The sequence below is a fragment of the Haliotis rubra genome, unplaced genomic scaffold (assembly GCF_003918875.1).
Source record: "Haliotis rubra isolate DU_JTF1 unplaced genomic scaffold, ASM391887v1 Scf126, whole genome shotgun sequence".
In the NCBI taxonomy this organism is placed as follows: Eukaryota; Metazoa; Mollusca; class Gastropoda; order Lepetellida; family Haliotidae; genus Haliotis; species Haliotis rubra.
In genome coordinates this window covers 875,535-899,774 of record NW_025765181.1, presented here as the reverse complement: position 1 = coordinate 899,774, position 24,240 = coordinate 875,535, and the positions used below count along the sequence as shown (strand labels likewise).

Below are 24,240 nucleotides of genomic sequence, written 5' to 3'. Positions count from 1 at the left end.
AAATATGAAATTACTAAAAACATAAAAAGAGATAAATATGTGCTCAAATATAATTAAATGAATAAGATGGTAACTGGACATTCAACATTTGTTTAAAATTGCAATACTTCGAGGTACAAAAGATGAACGAGCTCGTTTTGTCATGGTGATTTGCACTGTATAGCGGCAGCTCAAAGGTAAAAGCTTATACTCTAGATATAAAAAATGTGTTGTGTCATTAATGATTTTTTCAGACGTTGAAAGTTTTTGCCGCTCATAGAGACGTGAAAGATTATTGAAAGTGACGCCGGCTATTTTACTAGCTGTATTTACAACCTGGGCTGTATGCAAAAAAAACCTCATGCCACCACAAGTATATACCGGTAGATACTGATGCTGTATAAAGTAGGTTTGCATCTGTTGAAGTACAGCTGCTGTAATCACAGTAGTTCTGCTAGTCAGTACTGAGTAACAGTGTTCCTTCTATTGGTCATCACTCCATTGATGACAACTCACAAGTACTTTGTTATGCCCTGAAAACTCAGTACATTTATTTGTCCCTGGCTAAGTTTAACAATGGACACGTGCTTGGGTTGCATATGCGCATGCAGTATGTTTGTTCAGGGATGTATAATTTGTAGAACTGTTCTTGTAATCGGTGAATACTTAAGTATGTTGGACATGAGGGCTATGTCTGTTAGGGGAAGTAATTTCTTTAATTATTAGTTATTTCATTTATTGCGTAATCTTGACTGTTAAATCTTGTAAACTTGAACTCCATTGACTCAGTATGCTGTTGAAAATACTGTTATGAATCTGGCTGAATCAATGCTCTGACTGTGTGGTAGCACTCACAGCATAATGTTGCATATGATATGTATGCCTAATATATGGTTGTTGGGAAAATAGTATTGTCAAACTAAATGATGTTGCATGTGTTGCATATGCTTGACTTATATGTTTCTGAAGAAGAAAGCAGTATGACAAGTAACAAAAAGTTACATGGTTAAGGTATAGTTTTAAGGAGACTAGCTGTATCACTCACAATTGATATTCATGTTTGGTGTAGGTCTTACACATAGTTTAGGTGAATAGTATTAAAACAAGCAATTTAAATTTTGCATTTAATGTGTGCATCAAATGGGCATATGTTTTGAAGATTCCTTTCATTCTTGCAGCTATCATATGAGGGCGAGGGCAAACGAGCTATCGAGGATTTAGCTCACCTAGAGACTGAGGTCCAAGAACTAAAGGAGAAGTGTGACTGTCTGGTGCAAGACAACCAGGAACTGGTAAGGACCTCAATTTTTGTACAGAAATGTAGGAAATATTTAGCATGAGGTGTACTGCATCCATGCCCCTCGTCCATGACTGTACTCAGTCCTCTGTGTACTGTGACAGCATTACCACAAATATTGATATGGGTCTTTTGTTTTGAATCTGTGGTGGTAAATCTATTTTTAGGTGATAACCCTTTTGAGAATGTACTTTTGTGAAATCCCAACATCTTCATGCGTTGCTGGTTGATAACATCATTATCCCCACCCAAAAGTATTACTTCTGATGTAGAAAGGAACATTTGTGACATTTTACTGTGACAGTGTTGGGTGTTGTGAGGAATGCAGAGTTAAAATAAATTGAAGAATGGCATATATGATATTTTTGGTTTTGTTTTGTAATGGAGATACAATTTAGACTTTTGCAAATATTATATGTTACCTTGCTCTCAAATGATAAGCACTGTATATTGAAAAGTACCCTTAAAAGAATTGAAGAAATCACTTACATATCAATAATATTGTTTGTTATTAACTTTATGATTTAAACTTTGAGGATTAAACATATTTTAGTATGTAACATGTGTTATATTTGGGATTACACTTTCTTAGTAAAGTACAAATTCTAGTACTTTTTGAGTTGAGCCCCATCCGGGATTCGAACTCACACCCTCAGAGTCAGGCACCTAATCGCCAGCACACAAAGTCAGCCGCCTAACCCGCTCAGCTACCGCGACTTCCACAAAAATGGAAGTCGGACAACTGGTAGTCTAGACTGCGGGCTTTCTGTACCCCTCTGATAGGTGTAAATTGGACTTGATCCATTTAAGTATGGATATGTATGTGTTGTTTGTAACGTATTTTAATGTGGGTAGTGTAATATAGTTGGTGTATTGGTTGATGCTGTGACAACTATAGGCAACTTAACAAACAATTAGGGACAGGGTCACAGATGACTTTGTCTTCTTGTCAACTCAGAATTTGTGTTTGTATACAAATTAGAACTTGAATTAAAAGGTAATTCCTGATCAAGCTGTGTTAACAATCCAGGGTGTGATCATTTAATGGCAGAGCTTATCATTTAATGGCAAGGTTATCTAAAATGTTTACAAAACAGAAAGAATTATACCTTGTTAATTTCTGAGCTAACAGGTAAAATTCTTTGTCATTTTCTTCTCAGTGACTGACAATCACAAAAACAACTACAAAAATAACTGGTGACTTTAAAAGTAAAATATTTGTCACATATCTTACAAAAGAAACAGTATGGACCTGTATTTATTCTTAACAGTAGCGAGAACTAAGACCTGCTTTCATCTGATATTAATAACACTATGGTTGATTGATCATGCCATAAAACGTGATGCCCAAAACACTACAACAGTTATCACTTGCCCACTTTTATTTATTGTATTGCAAGCTCTATCCCAGGTCTTTAGGTAATGTGTAGTTCTTCATGGCCTGTCAGCCTGGTTTGAAAGTTGTTGAGTTTCATTAGAGCAGGACATGTGAGTATGAGACTCTGTTTACTTCCGTATGATTTCTACATATTGTAGATATTACAAGGTTGTATCTGTGTGCAGGTGAACAGACTGTAAATACACCAAGTTGTCTTAGAATGTAAGTCAATGACAGATTGTGTTCCTGTGGTGATGGTGGGTCAGATTAGGTCTTCATAACACACTGCAGGACTATCATAGACTACAGCTAGTTACGTGTCAATGGTGCTGGAACAGCAGGACCTGCCTATATGCATATCCTTTCCAGTCCATTCCATCATTACTGTGCCCTGTACACCTTGTGGAGTCTGGGTTATTGATTATTGATTGCTATTGAATATTCTGTGGCATTGATGTTTTTTCATCATGGATGTGTGCTATTAGACACGGGTTGATTAGTTGCAGGCTAATCACAAAGCAGATTTATCATAGGTTATGAATAAAAAGTAGTTTACTGTTATCCCCCATTCAGCAGTTAATGGCATGTATATTTCCCTGGATTGTGTTTCTGACTCCTTCCTCACCCTTCCAACCATTTCCCAATCCACATCCTACTCCTTTCCCGCTTTTCCTCCTACATACACATGGCCCCCAACAGACCGTTCCCTTCTTGTACTACAACCCCATCCATACCTCTCATCCCTGTCCACTCTCCCCTTATTTCCCTTGCAACACCTACCTTCTCCAACAATATTCCATACCTCTCTTCCCTGTCCCCTTTCCCCTTATTTCCCTTGCAACACCTACCTTCTCCAACAATATTCCATACCTCTCATCCCTGTCCCCTCTCCCCTTATTTCCCTTGCAACACCTACCTTCTCCAACAATATTCCATACCTCTCATCCCTGTCCCTCTCCCCTTATTTCCCCAACAATGTCCCCTCTCCCTTATTTCCCTTGCAACACCTACCTTCTCCAACAATATTCCATACCTCTCTTCCCTGTCCACTCTCCCCTTATTTCCCTTGCGACACCTACCTTCTCCAACAATATTCCATACCTCTCTTCCCTGTCCCCTCTCCCCTTATTTACCTTGCAACACCTACCTTCTCCAACAATATTCCATACCTCTCATCCCTGTCCCCTCTCCCCTTATTTCCCTTGCAACACCTACCTTCTCCAACAATATTCCATACCTCCAATACCTGTCCCCTCTCCCCTTATTTCCCTTGCAACACCTACCTTCTCCAACAATATTCCATACCATATACTCGGGTGGTCAGGCTCGCTGACTTGGTTGACACATGTCATCGGTTCCCAATTGTATAGACGATGCTCATGCTGTTGATCACTGGATTGTCTGGTCCAGACACAATTATTTACAGATCACTGCCATACAGCTGGAATATTGCTGAGTGCGGCATAAAACTAAACTCACTCACTATACCATACACCACCCTCCCATCACCACCCCTGTACCACATGCTATCAAAGACCTTTTCATTCCACAACTGTACCATACCCCCACATACCCCTTCCCCCTTAATGTTGCTTATACCATACCATACCCCTTATTATTCTCCCACAACACCTTCCACACACCATACAACTCTTTCTAAGCCACACCCTTTTCATAGCACACTCTACCCTACACTCTACCCTGCTATCTAGTACAACACCCTACTGACATACCCCACCCTGAACCCATCCTAATACACCCCTCACCCTCGCCGATACTGGACTTTCTAAGATGCCTAGCGGTTAGAACAATAAAAAAAACCCAAACATTATCAGACAATAAAGGTATAGTTTTTATGATGACGTAACAATTGAATGACATTATCCCGTCACTGTGCCATTCTAGTGTGCCCCCTCGTAATCGAACCATTTTACATTACGTCACAATGTAAGTGACATCACGATGAATGTCAGTTGTCATCGCCTCGTACGGCCTCCTGCAGTAAACTTATCCGTTGCATCCCGTTTCTTGGTTTGCAGTTGCTTCACGTAGCTAGCATCACTGGTGGAAACATTATGTTTATGTTTCACGACGGTTAAAATGTGTCAATTCGACACACAAGTTTTCAGCAACACGGTAACGTTCGCAATGTTTACATTCCCACAATGCAATCGTGGAATGTCGCTTGACTACTCAGCTTCATCTGGATGTACTGAACTAAACTTACGTTGGTAGTAGAAATGCAACGTTCATATTTTCCATATGGCTTACGTTAATGACAGATGTAATTAAAATAATTCATAGAAGATATTTAATCTGAACGTAAACGGTCATCAAACTGTTATCATTTGTTTATTTCTGGTAACGTTCGTCTTAACGTAGGGGGGCAGACACATCAATAGAACAGCGTGCTAGTTAGCCCTGTGCGAGGATTCTTAATTTAGGTCACCGACACCATCGTTTGTTTTCTGCCTTAAATTAATCGTACCGGTAATTATCCTTAGAAAGTATTAAATGTGGCATCTTAGAAAAGAAATACAGTTCGCTCTACCACCATGTATAGTGTAATAAAGCACACTTTCGCCCTGAACTATTATAACGTTAAAGCACTCGGACGCAAGCGTCCTTGTATTTTAACTATAATAGTGCAGGGCGAAAGTGTGCTATATTACACTATACATGGTGGTAGAGCGAACTGTATTTCTAAATACCCCACCTTTCTGATATTACACCCAACTTGCAGTATTAACACCAGCAGTAAAGTTTGCATGAAAAGAGTCTTATTGTCAGTGTTCATGTTTCAAGCCTGTTGTATGTTTGACACACTACACAATTCAATCAAGGAACAATATATATGTACATATATATTATTCAATGTCAATTTATTGTTGTAACTGTGAACATTATCAGTTGTACTGTTATGAAAAGTTAGACAGGTTTTCTCTAGAAAGTAAGACCTATTGGTTGTGTCATGATGTTACCAAGCAACCAGCCATTCTAATGCCTGTACCTCATCAACTGTATATGTACCTCATCAAACTCATTCTGACAGAAATAATTAAGCTGAAATATCACTCAAAATCTGTGATCCAATACCCAAGCCATAGGCTGATCCAGCCATAGGCTGATTCTTCAGCTGATGGTGAATGTTTCAAATCTTAGATTTATGATAAAAGGTAGGAATGGCAATAAAACTGAATTATTTCATGACATGAATTCATGGGTCAGTGTTATGTGGCCGTGTTGGGCCTCTGTGATGGATAGGTATCGGCTGACAGCTTTGATACAGGAACAATGGCACCTGGAACAGCCGTGGTTGGTTGACTGGAGGTGGTGACGGATTAATGTAATAGCTGGATAATTGCCGGGGAAATCAATTCGTCAAACGTGTGGGAAAAGTTGTCAAAATGTTGGTGTTTATGAGAAGTGGAAGGTGTTTGAAAATATTCTGTGAACATTTCATGATTTTAAGGATTCAGAACTGTCACGGGACGTACTTTAGACATACAAGGGGCAGGAGAACTTGGATATATTGTGATGAGCCAGTCGTTGTGCATGTGTTTGTGAGAATGTAGACAGAAGATGAGGATGTGATTCCTGGATATACATGAGTTGGTTTTTAGCTAGCTGACTAACTTTGTAGACATAGTGAAATATAATGATGCTAGAGACAAATGATTTTGACAATTTCTACCAGAAGAAGGGAATAGAAGAAGGGTCTTTCTTAATAGTGTTAGAACCTGCACAGAGATTTTGGCATATTGTATGTGCTGTTGACGTTCAGGTATAAGTTTTGGTGAACTTGCTTAAAAGATTTGATTTGAGTCTTAAAACCTTTCCAATTTAAAGTTGAAGATATATGACTAAAAGATAATACATTTACAAGAGTGAATACATTCCTTTAGATTTTTTCTGTTATTAGGGAAGATGCTGCAAGTATTCATTTTGCAGTTAGCATTTTAGTTATATTAAAAATAATACCACAGTACCAGTTTCATTAAGATTCCTCAGGTTGGCTGTGATCAAGATTTGAACACAGACATTGTTATATTCTGTAGATGCAGGAATGAATCAATTCAAAATGTATGTACTTTGTCAAGATCTGTTCAACTGATGTACAGCTGTTCAGAATTATTGGTAATGTTTCAGTGCATTGATGCATTGATGATGGTCAATATTGATGACTGATTGTAGCAGGGAACAAAAGTTGACTGGGGTTGTGACAATAAATGGTGAACTGGAACAGACATTCATACAACTATAAAATGGAGAAATTGGTTGATAGAGAATTACTTGGCGCCAAGAAGTCTGTGGAAAAGACAGTATTATCTGTACTATTAACTGTACAGGCTGATACCATTTTGGCATCAAAGACAGACAGGTGTTTACCAAGGTGAAGCTGTGCACCTGTTGGATTTACCTGCTGATTACATTTAATCAGGTACAAATTGGTTGTCTTAGGTGATACAGTCACTCAGATAGTTCGCTGATGTCAGTAAAAGAATGTGTATTTCTTCTGGAACAGATGTTTACTGACCAGCTGTAGGATGTATGTAGTATTTGTCTTTGGAATAGAATTGATAATGGGATATCAGTAAAATTATACTTTTGCAGTAGCTTTTGATTGATAGCAACAGGTTCTATAAAATATTCACAACAAATATACAATATATATACATTATGATTTTAGTGTTGGTTTAAACATATTTTTATTCCTAGAGAATCTGGTTTGGTAAACAAGCAGAACTCTGCTTATATCAATACCTCACCAGTACATATATCATTTAAACAACACTGGATACCAAACCGACAAATTAAATCATATATGTGCGTTGTAGGTGATTTTAGTGTTTGGCTTCTCAGTACTGATGGAGAGTGGCGATCTGTTTTGACGTTTAAAATGTTCACTTTTTAACAAGGTAGTGTCACCATTTTTGGTGAAATAGTGCTGGTTCTTAAAATGATAACTGATGAAGAACATTACACTGAGTAACCCTTAAGACTTGTGTTTTGTTTTCAGAGTAAGAAACTCAAAGATATAGAACAGAAGAACCGACAACTTAATGAAAAGAACAAGAAGTTTCTTGACAAGAATGTGGAACTTACCTCTATCAACCGAAACCTCAAGGACCAAACTCAATTGCTCACAGAGGATCACAGGAAACTTGTAAGTTTCCTTATGAAACAGGTCACTTTAGATTGTGTGCATTTGGTTGACATCTCTTTGAACAGTGTTCCAGTTTTAGCATGGCATGTCTGTAAGATGTTTGACGACACTGGTAAGTGTTGCAAGTCATCGACATTTACAACTTTTGTGTAAACGAGATGCCAGAACCATACTGGGATTTGAACCTGGGTTTCTTGCTCAAATAATGGATGTAACTGTGCACAAGGATTGTGCCACCATGGCTGCTAATGTTCCACCATACTTTATAGGGATACTATCATATGGAAGATTTCAGGACCATTAACCATCAAAGGAATCAATTGTTGATTCATAGAACAACTTTATTTGTTTATTTATTGAGCAATAATCGCTAATATTATATTGGTTTGTAAATATCCAAATCACGGCCAGACAATCCAGTGACTGACATCATGAGCATCAGTGAGATACAATGATACCTCGAAATGACAGTTTGGAAAAAGTATGTATGTATTGTTAAAAGAGTAGAGTTTCAGCTTTCAAAACATTGTGGGTATACTCTTCTGTAAAGCCAGATCTGAACAGGTCTCAATGAAGAATCATGATAACAATATTTGATGGTCGGGGTGGGGGAGGGGTTTATCAGCGGACACATATCAAAAGCATCAGTCTTTATTAGCCTTTAATTGTTTCCTTCATAGCTTTTATGTGCTTCCTAGCCTTGTAAAATGGAATAAATGTATTTAAGTTCATATTTTTTCAGAAAATTGAAGGGGATGTGTTTGACATTTTACATTACAATCGTATGAGACATAAATCTTCCAGTTAATGATGTATATTATGTGTCAAGTATAAGTTTTTCTTATTCTGACTGTCCACTGTCTCCCTGTTGATGCCTGTCAAATACATAATAAGCACTGTGTGTGTGAGGTGTGTGTAATTGTGTGACTCTGACAACAGAGTGCTGCTTTCCAGAAACTGATACACTGAGACTCATGTGTTCAAGTCAGATCGTTTTGACAAGAATTGTCCCGGAGAAGTTCATGTAAGAGGTTATTGTGTCTCAGTATCATTGTCTTGCCCTGTGTTCAAAGTCCCTTAAAATGTTCCCACAACATATGCTGGAGGTTGAGTAATAGGAGGCTTGGGGCACTGTAATGATTGGTTGCTAAGCATAAGTGACTCCCATCTGACACAAGAAAGGGTGAGAATGGACCTCTTTGTATGTTGTTTCAGGGGTTGTTTGTCAAATAGGTCCTGATACCGCATGGCCGAAGTACTGAATAAGCTCTTGTCTTGTCTCATTCCACATGCTTGCCGTAACAGCATATCAAACTTGCTATATCATCAGCCAGATAGTGACATTTAGCAGGCTGCTGGGAACTAGATGAGTGAGTGAGTGAGTTTAGTTGTTTGCCGCTTTTAGCAACATTCCAGCAATATCATGGCAAGGGACACCAGAAATGGTTTCCTGCTTTCACCCACGTGGGAATCGAACACAGTCTTTGGCGTGACGAGTAAACCACTAGACTACCCCACCACCCATGTGAAATAGGTGAATTGTTGATAAATCCGACATAAATAATGTTCCCTCCCTCCAGCAAAGTAATGTTGTGTAAGTTGTGGGTTCTCGAAACATAAATCTACAACTGGACCAGATACCTGTAGATGTTGGTTACATTGGTTGCAGCCTACTAACTTAGTGAGTGAGTGGGTTTAGTTTTATGCCACATTTAGCAATATTCAAGAAACATCATGGCGGGGGACACAAGAAATAGGCTTCACACATGGTACCTATGTGAGGAATCAAACCTGGGTCTTCGTCATGACGAGTGAATGCTTTAACCACTAGGCTACCCCACTCTTCCTAGTAAATTAACCTGAAACAGTAGGCAGCAGTATGTGGATCCCTCACAACACATCACGTGGTCCTCCTAAACCTGCCCCTGGCTTCCATTCCCCCAGTCTACAGTAATAGGAGATAGCTAGACAAACAAACACCCTGGCATTAGGTACAGAAACTATTACCTCTGGGGTTCCTGGTATGTCCTAGACGAGCTGTCCGAGTCACAATGCAATCAAGTTTCAGGGGTATCAAGGGGAGCTTGTTTGTTGTGGTTAGGGTCACAGGATGTGTGCTAATAGTTATTCAGGAGATCAAATACTCCTCTCATATCTGTTCGCACCATTGCTACCTTGTTACTTACAACTTTGGGATGCTGTACATGCTGTTTGTCAGAATGAATTGGATCTGAATGTACATAACGGTTAATAAGCACACTGTAAATATGAGTTGCATCTGTTGTTGTTCCTAATGATCTGCTTCATAACAACATCCGTGAATGTTATTATTTCCCCATTTGCTCAGCACTTACAGTAATTAATGCCTGGCACTACATAGAGCAAGTCTTGATTTTGCACAGACTGTTCCAACTCCCAAGTAAGTGGGGCTCCTTATATGTTATTGCTTGTTTCTATTTAGACTTACACATGTCTCTAAGGTAATAATTAATAGTATAGAGGATAATTTCTGAAAAATATAAATAAAAATAACACATTGTCTCTCTAACAAACTGGCATCCTTAGTGTATTGTCTGCTTTTGTTGACTTGTCTCTTTGAGAATAGAATTACTATACATCCATTGGCTTAGCATTCAGTACAGCCGTGAAGCAAAGCTAGTTTCTATCCAACCATCACATCTTCAAACACACATATTTTGCTCTTTATGGCAGAATAAATGTAATCTCAATCTATGTTATGATTAATAAGACCAGTGTATGGGTTTAGGCTTGCATTGTCACAGGTGCTCTTTAACCCAGAATGTGTGGAAATCCCAATGTCATAATTTTTCAAATCTTGGCATAAATTATGCAACTGTCAAAACACCTAGTTAACAGGTCTGAGTGCATACAGATATATTTGTAGTCACGCTTTTATTAAGTTGATAAGTTATTTTGATATTGCACAGCTGATAGCCAGGATATGCTCACCTTTTTGCGAACACCTGGTGTCATCACTTTGATTCAAGTGCAAGTGAAATGTCACGGTCACTTAAGGTTCTGTTTTTAATAAAGTGATTTCTTATGATGTTGGATATGTTTTTTGTCACTTCTATGAGTACAGATGTAATTGTCTGCCATAGTTATGTAAACAAGATTTGCTCTGCTGTGTCAGTTAGGATCACATCTGGCTGTGAGTAGTTGTGTTTGATGTGGTGGAAAATTCTCCCCCATATAGAATCTAACCAACCACAAGTCTCTGACATGAGGAATTATTCTTATCTGAACAATCTAAAAGGTAGCTTTTGCCAAGAAAAGCAAATTTGTAGGGAGAGTCCAAGTCAATTAGTCTGTCCAAATACCACTGTAGATGTGGCCTGTTGTTCCCATCTCTATCTCAGACAGCCCACACTGCTGTCAGGCAGTTCCCACAATTCCACCAGCACTGTTCCCCTAACAACTAGGTATTGTGTTTACACAAGGGAGGCTACCTCGTGCCCACCTGTCTACCTTGCCAAGTCTGCTGGGGCTGTGAAGATACTTTTTCCAGTAAAGTGTTAGGAAAACAGTTTCTGGTGTGAGTTTCAGAATGAAGATAAGAAAAAATATCAGGTGTGGAGAAGATGGACCTGGGTCCCGATCGACAAAGCGTTCGCAATGTTATGACCTGTCGTAACGCTATAATTTCCCATAGGCTTACGAATGGCATAGTGCTGCAAATGTTTTATATGTGGATAGGGCCCCAGGTATCTATGTTTTTGAGCTTTGTGTAAACATGATACATAATGTGAGTTGATAGTTATACAAAAATACCAGTATAAACCTTTCATGTAGTTTTGTTGGTTCTGACAAGTTGTGTAGATGATTTCAATGGTATGTTTCTGTGATGTGTTCTAATCCAGATGTGAAGGGCATGGGTAGCACACCTGTTTAAGTTGATGCAGTTTGCTGTGCAAAGGTTTATCCTTTAGGAGTGCAAAAACCTGTGATCACAGATTTGTTGTGCATACGCTGTTTTTGTGTTTGTCTTCATCACTGAAGTGCCAGGGTTTCACTGTGGTAAATATCTAGAACCTGTCTTGATTTCCTACCACTTGAAACTGACACGTATGGATGGAAATGAAACAATGGCAAATCGGCGTTAAACCAAACTCACTCACTTACTCTCAGTGATGAATATCAATCCAGATGCTAACAACATCCCTTGAGTTCGGGAACCTCCAGGAATATGAACATTCCAAATTAACATTGTCTTTCTGATGTGTCCTCTGTGTTCCAGAACCACCAGTATGAACATTGTGTCCTCTGTGTTCCAGAACCACCAGTATGAACATTGTGTCCTCTGTGTTCCAGAACCACCAGTATGAACATTGTGTCCTCTGTGTTCCAGAACCACCAGTATGAACATTGTGTCCTCTGTGTTCCAGAACCACCAGTATGAACATTCCAGACGCAAGTGTCAACAGCTGATGAAACAGCTGCAGCAGGAGCTTTGTGATCTCAGCTGCGCAGAAGAGAAGGTGCTGCAGATGGAGGGCATGAAGCAGCAGATCACAGAGCAGGGCAAATCCATCGCTGCGCTCAAACAGGCCTGCTCAGTGAGTAACTGGGGCACATAGAGGCACAAGTAGCTAGGACATAAACAGGCCATGCTTAATACGTAGATAAGACACAAACAGGCCTGCTCAGTGAGTAACTGGGGCACATAGAGGCACAAGTAGCTAGGACATAAACAAGGCCTGCTTAATAAGTAGATAAGACACAAACAGGCCTGCTCAGTGAGTAACTGGGGCACATAGAGGCACAAGTAGCTAGGACATAAACAGGCCTGCTTAATAAGTAGATAAAACACAAACAGGCCTGTTCAGTGATTAACTGGGGCACATAGAGGCACAAGTAGCTAGGACATAAACAGGCCTGCTTAATAATAATAAGACACAAACAGGCCTGCTCAGTGAGTAATTGGGGCACATAGAGGCACAAGTAGCTAGGACATAAACAGGCCTGCTTAATAATGTAGATAAGACACAAACAGGCCTGCTCAGTGAGTACTGGGGCACATAGAGGCACAAGTAGCTAGGACATAAACAGGCCTGCTTAATATCGTGATAAGACACAAACAGGCCTGCTCAGTGAGTAATTGGGGCACATAGAGGCACAAGTAGCTAGGACATAAACAGGCCTGCTTAATAATGTAGATAAGACACAAACAGGCCTGCTCAGTGAGTAACTGGGGCACATAGAGGCACAAGTAGCTAGGACATAAACAGGCCTGCTTAATACGTAGATAAGACACAAACAGGCCTGCTCAGTGAGTAACTGGGGCACATAGAGGCACAAGTAGCTAGGACATAAACAGGCCTGCTTAATAAGTAGATAAGACACAAACAGGCCTGCTCAGTGAGTAATTGGGGCACATAGAGGCACAAGTAGCTAGGACATAAACAGGCCTGCTTAATACGTAGATAAGACACAAACCGGCCTGTTCAGTGAGTAATTGGGGCACATAGAGGCACAAGTAGCTAGGACATAAACAGGCCTGCTTAATACGTAGATAAGACACAAACAGGCCTGCTCAGTGAGTAACTGGGGCACATAGAGGCACAAGTAGCTAGGACATAAACAGGCCTGCTTAATAAGTGTAGATAAAGACACAAACAGGCCTGCTCAGTGAGTAATTGGGGCACATAGAGGCACAAGTAGCTAGGACATAAACAAGCCTGCTTAATAATGTAGATAAGACACAAACAGGCCTGCTCAGTGAGTAACTGGGGCACATAGAGGCACAAGTAGCTAGGACATAAACAGGCCTGCTTAATACGTGTAGATAAGACACAAACAGGCCTGCTCAGTGAGTAATTGGGGCACATAGAGGCACAAGTAGCTAGGACATAAACAGGCCTGCTTAATAATGTAGATAAGACACAAACAGGCCTGCTCAGTGAGTAATTGGGGCACATAGAGGCACAAAGTAGCTAGGACATAAACAGGCCTGCTTAATACGTAGATAAGACACAAACAGGCCTGCTCAGTGAGTAACTGGGGCACATAGAGGCACAAGTAGCTAGGGACATAAACAGGCCTGCTTAATATAGATAAGACACAAACAGGCCTGCAGATGGGGCAAGACACAAACAGGCCTGCTGCTCAGTGAGTAATTGGGGCACATAGAGGCACAAGTAGCTAGGACATAAACAGGCCTGCTTAATACGTAGATAAGACACAAACAGGCCTGCTCAGTGAGTAATTGGGGCACATAGAGGCACAAGTAGCTAGGACATAAACAGGCCTGCTTAATACGTAGATAAGACACAAACAGGCCTGCTCAGTGAGTAACTGGGGCACATAGAGGCACAAGTAGCTAGGACATAAACAGGCCTGCTTAATAATGTAGATAAGACACAAACAGGCCTGCTCAGTGAGTAACTGGGGCACATAGAGGCACAAGTAGCTAGGACATAAACAGGCCTGCTTAATACGTAGATAAGACACAAACAGGCCTGCTCAGTGAGTAACTGGGGCACATAGAGGCACAAGTAGCTAGGACATAAACAGGCCTGCTTAATACGTAGATAAGACACAAACAGGCCTGCTCAGTGAGTAACTGGGGCACATAGAGGCACAAGTAGCTAGGACATAAACAGGCCTGCTTAATACGTAGATAAGACACAAACAGGCCTGCTCAGTGAGTAACTGGGGCACATAGAGGCACAAGTAGCTAGGACATAAACAAGCCTGCTTAATACGTAGATAAGACACAAACAGGCCTGCTCAGTGAGTAACTGGGGCACATAGAGGCACAAGTAGCTAGGACATAAACAGGCCTGCTTAATACGTAGATAAGACACAAACAGGCCTGTCTCAGTGAGTAATTGGGGCACATAGAGGCACAAGTAGCTAGGACATAAACAGGCCTGCTTAATACGTAGATAAGACACAAACAGGCCTGTTCATATAGTAGACTGGGTACAAACTGTCCTGCTGAAAAAGTAGCTAGACTCAAAAAGGCCTGCTCAATCAGTAGCTAGGACACATACAGGCCTGTTCAATCAGTAGTAAGGACACAAAGAGACCTGTTCAATCAGTAGCTAGGACACAGACAGGCCTGTTCAATCAGTAGTAAGGTCACAAAGAGACCTGTTCAATCAGTAGCTAGGACACAGACAGGCCTGTTCAATAAGTAGTAAGGACTCAAAGAGACCTGTTCAATCAGTAGCTAGGACACAGACAGGCCTGTTCAATCAGTAGCTAGGACACAAACAGGCCTGCTCAATAAGTAGTAAGGACACAAAGAGACCTGTTCAATCAGTGACAGGCCTGTTCAATAAGTAGTAAGGACTCAAAGAGACCTGTTCAATCAGTAGCTAGGACACAGACATGCCTGTTCAATCAGTAGCTAGGACACAGACAGGCCTGTTCAATCAGTAGTAAGGACACAAAGAGACCTGTTCAATCAGTAGCTAGGACACAGACATGCCTGTTCAATCAGTAGTAAGGACTCAAAGAGACCTGTTCAATCAGTAGCTAGGACACAGACAGGCCTGTTCAATCAGTAGTAAGGACTCAAAGAGACCTGTTCAATCAGTAGCTAGGACACAGACATGCCTGTTCAATCAGTAGCTAGGACACAAACAGGCCTGCTCAATAAGTAGCTAGGACACAAACAGGCCTGCTCAATAAGTAGCAAGGACACAAACAGGCCTGTGCAATCAGGAGCAAGGACACAAACAGGCCTGCTCAATCAGTAGCTAGGACACAAACAGGCCTGTTCAATAAGTAGCAAGGACACAAACAGGCGTGCGCAATCAGTAGCAAGGACACAAACAGGCCTGCTCAATCAGTAGCTAGGACACAAACAGGCATGCTCAATAAGTAGCTAGGACACAAACAGGCCTGCTCAATAAGTAGCTAGGACACAAACAGGCCTGCTCAATCAGTAGCAAGGACACAAACAGGCCTGCTCAATCAGTCAGTACACAAACAGGCACAAACAGGCCTGCTCAATCAGTAGCTAGGACACAAACAGGCCTGTTCAATAAGTAGCAAGGACACAAACAGGCCTGTTCAATAAGTAGCAAGGACACAAACAGGCATGCGCAATCAGTAGCAAGGACACAAACAGGCCTGCTCAATCAGTAGCTAGGACACAAACAGGCCTGCTGCAATCAGTAGCTAGGACACAAACAGGCCTGCTCAATCAGTAGCTAGGACACAAACAGGCCTGCTCAATCAGTAGCAAGGACACAAACAGGCCTGCTCAATCAGTAGCTAGGACACAAACAGGCCTGCTCAATCAGTAGCTAGGACACAAACAGGCCTGCTCAATCAGTAGCAAGGACACAAACAGGCCTGCGCAATCAGTAGCAAGGACACAAACAGGCCTGATCAGAAAGTAGAAAGGACATATTCATTGCAAGAGGGGCACTGTAGTAGAATTCTAAATAACTTCCTCTGGCAATAGGCAGATGTTGCAGCCTGATGGATCAGGTCACTTAATGTTCGAACATGTCTGGTACAGACAGATAGGCGTCAATAATTCAAGGACTTGAGTACATGTTCATGTGAAGAAAATGACATGTCGGCAGTCAGCATTATTTCCTTTGTTTCAGGAAAAAGACAGAAGAATAGAATTAATACAACACAGGAAGAAGAGAAGAAGGTTAATGAGATCACAGGAGAAGGTAGTGTGTGTGTGCGCATGTGTGTGTATTACATGTACAGGGCATTGGAAGGGATTTGTTTGTCGTTTAACACCGCACTCAGCAATATTCCAGCAATATGGTGGCGGTCTGTAAATAATCGTCTGGACCAGAAAAATCGAGTGGTCAACAGCATGAGCAAGGGGTGGGGCTTAGAGGGCTGTGTTGTGGTATTGGGGATGGAGTTCAGTGGGATAAGGGTGTGTCGTGAAGGGTGAGTATGTGGTTGGGGTCATGGCAGCAGTGAGATAAGGGTGTGTCTGGGTGGGGTGAGTGTGTGTCAGGGGTGGGGTGAGTGTGTGTCAGGGGTGGGGTGGGATAAGGGTGTGTGTCAGGGGTGGGGTATGAGTGTGTCAGGGGTGGGGTGAGTGTGTGTCAGGGGTGGGGTGAGTGTGTAAGTGGGGTGGCAGCAGGGGGATAAGGATGTGTCAGGGGTGGGGTGTATGTATGTGTCAGGGGTGGGGTGAGCAGTGTGTGTCGGGTGGGGTGGCTGCAGTGGGATAAGGGTGTGTCAGGGGTGGGTGGGTGAGTGTGTGTCAGGGGTGGGGTGGCTGTAGTGGGAGGGGGTATATTGGTGATGATACACTGAGTACCCAAGCTGAATATATTTCCTATGTTGGTCTAGTTACATGTACCTCTTCTGCCCTGGCAGTGTACGGGAGTAAAGGAGACCTTCTATGGATACGATGAAGACAGCAGATCAGAAAACTCAGAGAACTCGCTGTCATCTGTTTCCTTGACGATATCTGATGATGACCTTTGGGATGAGGTAAGAAATAATGTAATCAGGTTTTCATGTCATAGACATTCACATGCAACATATGATCTTAAAACTTTTGATTTATTGTTCACGACTGAAATTCATCAGGTCATTTGTTCTTGAACAAAGTACAGAGGGCTGTTCATTTGTCCAGACCAAAACACTGATATGTTAATTGCTTCAGGCAGTGAGCTGGGGATAACACTGCTTTGAAACCTGTTGAAGTTACATCAGGGTGTCTGGTTAGGAACTGGCAGGGGCTCAGACAGTTATCACATCATTATGAACATGGGAATTGTGGTGTTAGACAAAATATTAGGGTGAATATGTGATATGCACCCATGAACAGCAGATTCTGGTACTGCTAGGGGAGGCAACTCCACACAGTGATTTTAGTGCCTCAATCCCCAGTTGTTTAGTGCTGATATGTTGTGACTTGTATGTTGAATTTGATATGGTTTTTGAAGAAGTGTTTTAACTTTCTGTATAGCTGACCCGTGAGGAGGTGGAGAAGAATTACCAGAGGTTGATGCGTGAACACCAAGAGCTGCAGAAGTCCCATGCCTTGCTGCAGAGTCAGACTGACGGTCTGCTGGACCCACAGAGAGAGGCCAAGGTATGACTCACCATTTTGCTACCATTATTTATATAGTGAGTGAGTGAGTGAATATGGTTTTATGTCGCTTTTAGCCATATTCCAGCAATATCATGGCGGAGGACACCAGAAATGGGCTTCATACATTGTACCCATGTGGAGAAACGAACCCGGATCTTCAGCATGACGAGCGAAGGCTTTAACCACAAGGCTACCCCTCTGCCCCACAATTGTTTATAGATGTGAAATCAGAATCTACATTAAGTATAAATATGATAAGGACATCTGTCGGATACAGCTCTGGAAACATTTGCTCAAAAATTTGTTCACTTTAAAAAGGGTGTATTATGAATGTTTACAAATTTTAACAAAATTAAAAAGTAATATACTCTACAAGATTGTATATAAACAACTTATTGTTGAACCAGAAAAAATCTGGACCAAAATTCTGATGAGAACTCCTGTTGTGTTATACAAACAAAATTGAATTATTTAAAGATAGTAATATTCCCCAAAGTCAATGGTAACAACCAGATGTAAATAAACAGACAATATTCAGATTTTGACCAGTCTCTGTATGCGATCATATTGTTTGAAAACTGACAGCTTACTGTCTCACAAAACTGAAACCTTGTGTGGGATGGGAAAAGCATTAAGGGAGATAACTCTTCCATATTTGCAGTAGTTAATCCTAGGTGTGGTGATATATGTATAGCATTAGTCAAGTGTCCGTATTGGCTATAATTAAGTCTTCAGTTGGGTGTTTGGCTTTTCATATTGATTGCAGCAAAATAGTCACGTGTGTCCTTCACATGTAGGAAACACTATATTGGTCATATATGGATTTTGTCTGTATTTAAAGTTGCAGGCCCGAGTCAGTACATGATTTGACTGGAAAGATATTACATGTTACTGCATATGACTACTCCATTTGCTGGTAGATAACATCAATATCAAATACCATCAGAAGCCTTTAAGTGATCGTATGCCTAGGTTAAGATTTGAACCATAATATTATTCTTCTCCAGAAATGGGCCTTGTATCAATAGTATCTTTGGCTTGTAAGGTGATGTAAGAGCTCTTCTAGGGCTACCAGAAGATGTTATTAGATTCATTGTCAGTTTGTGTAAAATGTCTTTGACAAAGTGAATTCCCAAATATTGAGGGTAATAGAATAACCTAGAGGTTGACAGAATTGTGAGCAGTGGAGAAGATCAGAGTTTGATTCCCCACATTGATGCAATATATGGAATCACAATTTTGGTTTCCCTTCCAATCTCTCTCTCTCTTCTTCCTCCTCTCCCCCCACCCCCACACCAAACACACTGATGACAGTAAGAAGTTAATCACACATCATCTGATCAATGAAATATTTTATATTCATCATATTTCCTGTCAGGTCGGGGTTGTTGTTGAGTTTTCGTTGAAATATTTCTGTTACATTTAAAAAACATGTGAGCCGTTCCACGTGCGAACATCAATACACGTGACATACAGTACTGTTTGTGGATATCAGCCTTCACTCCCAAGATGTGTTTACATCAATAAAAGCCAACATCCACACCCAGGTTTAGCATCATCATCTGCATAGCTGCATGTTATACTCCCATATCAGGACACACGTACAGTAGCAGGACACGCGTCCCCTGTAGCAGGACTTACTTACACAGTGAGGCATGTGACAGTGTCTGGTGACACAGCTCAGTTGAAGCATGATGCTGGATATATCTGTACAGGTCTTGTAGCTCACAGAAAGTACTCATGTATATCTTGGTGCTTTCGACGTCTCCGGGGGGCGTCTGGACTCCCTACGCTTGGGTTTGATCGAGGTCTGTCGATATATATTTGATGTACTCATTGTATTAGCTGTTTTGTCAATCTGTGAAATGTGTTTTTAATTACAATATCAAAGTGCTATTTTTGAAAATGTGATGTAGTTATTGTTTCACATTTACTTTCAAATGAGTTACTGTGAAATATTTATTTAAAAAGATGGAAATGAAATCTTCATATCTGTCTGACTGACTGACTGAGTTTAGTTTTACGCCGCTTTTAGCAATATTCCAGCAATATCACGGTGGGGGACACCAGAAATGGGCTTAACACATTGTGCCCATGTGGGGAATCGAACCCGGGTCTTCGGCGTGACGAGCCAACGCTTTAACCACTAGGCTTCCCCACCGCCCCTTTCATATCCGTGTGAAGTGAGAAGTGTTTCACCTTATCAACTGAATGTGTGAAGTAACACTTCAGTGAAGATGCAGTTCATACACATTAATAAGGAATCCGGTGAACCTTTACAGTTCACTGCTGCTGGATAATAACCAGGTCTTTGGATTCAAACCAGTAAAGGGACACAACTCTTGGAAGTTTTGTCATCTTAGACCATGGGGCAGCAACTGAACTGTTAAGGTTTATGTGGTATGAAACAAGTCCCTGTTTTCAAGGAGATCATGAAAGTTTTTGGGAGTACATGATGTACTGACAACTGACTGTTGTTGTTCTGTAGATGAGGAACCAGCTGGAGATGGATCTGTTCAAAAGTCAGTGTCGGATAGAGGAGCTGGAGAAGTTATTGCAGGACACGGGACAGGTGAGTGAGTGAGTGAGTGGGTGAGTGAGTGTTGTTAGCACATCTGAGTAGGCGTTGGATAGTGGACCTACTTGGCAGCCCGAGGACAGGACTTTTAGAAACTGGACAATCTTTTCTGGAGTTATGAACAATTTTTGGTGTGTTTTATGAAAGGACAATGTTACTGTATTTTTTTGTAAATTTGAAAAGGTTAGACAACCTATCCATCAGAAAGTTAAAAGTTTTGTTATGAGCCTGCAAGTTAAGTGCATAGACAAAACCCAACAATCATGAAAGTCTTCACAAAAAGGTCAGCCCATGATTGGCAAATTGCCAAACCTTTTTTGGCCGTTTCTATGATGAATAGATACAGTTGATGAAAATACAAGGCCTCACTTGTAATTGGGGTGTGAGTCTCAATACGACATTTCATGAAATCAATTTCCTGTTCGGTCAGTCAATAAATCTTGAAGGGCTTCACCCAGGTTGTATGTTCTCGTTCATGTTGTAGTTGACTCGCTATAGGATTGTGACTGATGAAACTGTGTTTTGTCAAGTCTTGGTGATCTACAAAGTTACAAACTTAAATGTTTTCTGCTGCTATAAAGTAGCGACAGAGGAAGATAACTTCCTCCTCACATTCACATTTCTTCATTGACTGTTCCAGGGTGAAGCTTGTGAATGGCTCCGAGAGAAAGAGAAGTTCTTCATGTCCAATGAAGAGCTGCAACAGCGGGTAAAAATATCTCCTGAATAATCTTTAAATATTATGAAATTTATTGAATCATAAAATGAGCATTTTGAAATGTGAGTGTTATGATGCTTGTTGCTATTTGAATGGGAAACCATCAAGTTGTCAACAACCAAAAATTGCAAGTGATTCCATGGTATTTGACTGGCTCACCAAGTAATTTTGATTTTCACTTATGTTTCTAACTCTATTGATTCCTTAGTTGGCTTGGAGTAGCCGCGGTGGGGCTGGAGTTTGATGTTTTTATAAGATTTCTCTAATTTCGTATGAGAGACATCTAATTTTATATCAGATGTCTCTTATTTCGTATTGTCTGCAGTACATTTTGTGGATTATTATTAAATGAGGATTCTGTGAAGATATTACAGGTGACATATTTATTCATAACATATGACTTGTGTTCTCACCATGTGTATTAGGGATCCTAAACAGCACCTTCATATTACAGGTACAGGTGTTCGAGAGCGAGACCACCAACCTCCAGCAAGACCTGACGGAGAAGACAGAGCAGATCGAGGACCTGGAGTTCCGCATCCTTGAGCTGGAAGAGTGTGCACAGCCAAAGGTAGGGCCACCATGTTGGATGTTTGACGATCGACATCTCACTTATTTTCCAATGATGTCATCAGTTGGGAAAAATTGTGCAAAGGAACGGTTTCTGTACAGAGACAGATGCAGATACTCTTTGACACAACCACCATTACCAACATTTGTAACATTTCATAAAACAAATCCTCTCACTGACTTAGTCCATGTCACTGATGTCGACAACAAGAAGATCTCCTGGTTAATATCATGTTTGACCATTGTTGATTTGGTGATGAAATGCACTACAAGATCAGCCAGGGAAGAGGATATAAGTATACAGCCTTTGTTTATGCTGAAAGCATGGATGAGTATAGTTTTATGCCGCTTTTAGCAATATTCACACAATATTATAGCAGAGAGCACCAGAAATGGTCTTCACACATTGTACACATGAGAAATCACACATTGTACACATGAAATCACACATTGTACACATGAGAAATCACACATTGTACACATGAGAAGTCACACATTGTACACATGAGAAATCACACATTGTACACATGAGAAATCACACATTGTACACATGAGAAATCACACATTGTATGAGTTGAGAAATCACACATTGTACACATGAGAAATCACACATTGTACACATGAGAAATCACACATGGTACACATGAGAAATCACACATTGTACACATGAGAAATTACACATTGTACAGATGGTCTCTGGTGTGATGAGTTAATACTTTAATCACAAGGTTATCCCAAACACCCAATGCTTTTTGTAAGAGGCAATTGAAGGGATTGTGGATTTCAAGGTTGACTTGACTGGTTGACTTAATTTCATTGTATCTCTAATGCACCAGTCATTGGATTCTGTGGTCCAGACAGGGTTATTAACAGACCGTCGTATTGCTGGAATATTGCTGACTGTGGCATTAAACAAGAAACTCAAAATTCCACAAAGGAAATTTATACGCTTCAGAAATGAGATAATTGAATGTGTGATGAATAGGTTCTGAGGGGAATTTCTTGGAGAACAAGGGGGGTAACTCTTAGGGATCTTTCCAAATCACTGCCTGCAAATATCCTACCAGTGGCCAAGTTCACCTTTACTATTAACTGCTTGTAGTCCGCTACTATTTCAGGACTATTGTGGGGTCTTCCTGATCCATGTTACGTCACTCCACATCTACAGGAGAATTTATTGCATGTTATGGAGCACAAGCCTCAGGGAGATGTTGTAATCCGTGTAGATTCATTTCATTGACTCACTTCTAGTTGTGTGACTACATACACAAACAGATTGGCCTGGAGTAGGGTAGCCCAGTGGAATATGTGTTCACTCATTGAGACAGAGTTCCATTCCCAGTATGGGTGCAATGTTTGAGGTGTTTTTGTTTAATTTTGTATTCAGCAATATTCCAGCTTTTTGGTGCCTGTCTTTGAATAATAGAACCTGGACCAGATAATTCAGTGATTGATATAGTGAGCATTGATCTGCGAAACTGGGATACAATGATGTACATTAACCAAGTCAGTGAGCCTGACGGCCGCCGAACAGAATAGTTGACTCTTATGACAAGCATATGCTGCCTACGGGCTCAAGGATAGAAACCCTTTTTGGTGTCTTTCACAATGGTATGGTTGGACAATCAGTTTAGTTGGAATGAAACTCTACTCAATCGCTTACTCAAATGAGTAAAGAATTACAACAGACATTGAAGAACAAGATCTGTTAAGTCTCTGGACAACTGATCAGAGAGTGGGGCAAAGAAAGTTTGACCTGTTGGCTGCTCTAATGACCTGATGGTGTTAAAAACAAGCCCTTTACACTGACCTTAATGACTACCTTAACGTATGACCTCCTTATCTCCCAGTGACCAGTTCAATACTTATCTCCGGCTATAACCCTTCCTTGCCCTCAAGGAATTTCTTTGTGGGACACACTCGTCATTGCAACTCAGCACAAATGATGCTCCACATTCTAGATTAATAGCCTGTGGTGATCTAGCTGCCCTGTCGTTTGTCTATATGATAGATTCTTACTGGTTCTGCTTGAATGGTTCCAACACTAATCAGAATGAACCCCTCAGGGTTGGAATAAGGAGCAGAGTGATATGGCTGTGTGCTGGCCATTAGTTTTCTGTCTGAGTTACCGAGTTGATGTATGTTCTCTGATGGAGGGATTCTGATATCGCTGATTATGGATTCCTAATGGAGGAAGCTATCAAGGTGGGTGATATCATCCAGGAATTTCATCGCTTTATCCAGGATTTATGTGTGCTGTACATATCTGTGTCTGGCTCTGATATATGGATATTGGGGTAGGTTAATTCTACCTGTATAAAGAGTTGCCTTTATGTTTGGTAGTCCACATGCAAGGCCTGTCGCCCTGATAGTGGGGTATGTGTTAGTTTTTGGTGAGTTGTTCTGTGTAGATTCTCTGAAATTGTTAATATCTTAGTGGAGATTGTAAATAACTAGTTTGGTGTAATTTCTTAAATATTTTATGTGTTCTTGTAAAAT

The 24,240-nt window shown here is 40.7% G+C and overlaps 1 protein-coding gene across 1 annotated transcript in view; it reads left to right on the top strand.

Moving 5' to 3' along the window:
* Positions 1-24,240, top strand: part of LOC124266479 (golgin subfamily B member 1-like) — a 153,812-nt gene that overhangs the window by 54,792 nt on the left and 74,780 nt on the right. The window contains 9 exon segments of the mRNA XM_046701269.1: positions 1,158-1,271; positions 7,675-7,821; positions 12,228-12,398; positions 16,410-16,481; positions 17,125-17,268; positions 17,750-17,875; positions 20,364-20,447; positions 21,094-21,162; positions 21,626-21,742. Of these exon segments, the coding sequence (XP_046557225.1) occupies positions 1,158-1,271; positions 7,675-7,821; positions 12,228-12,398; positions 16,410-16,481; positions 17,125-17,268; positions 17,750-17,875; positions 20,364-20,447; positions 21,094-21,162; positions 21,626-21,742 (1,044 nt within the window).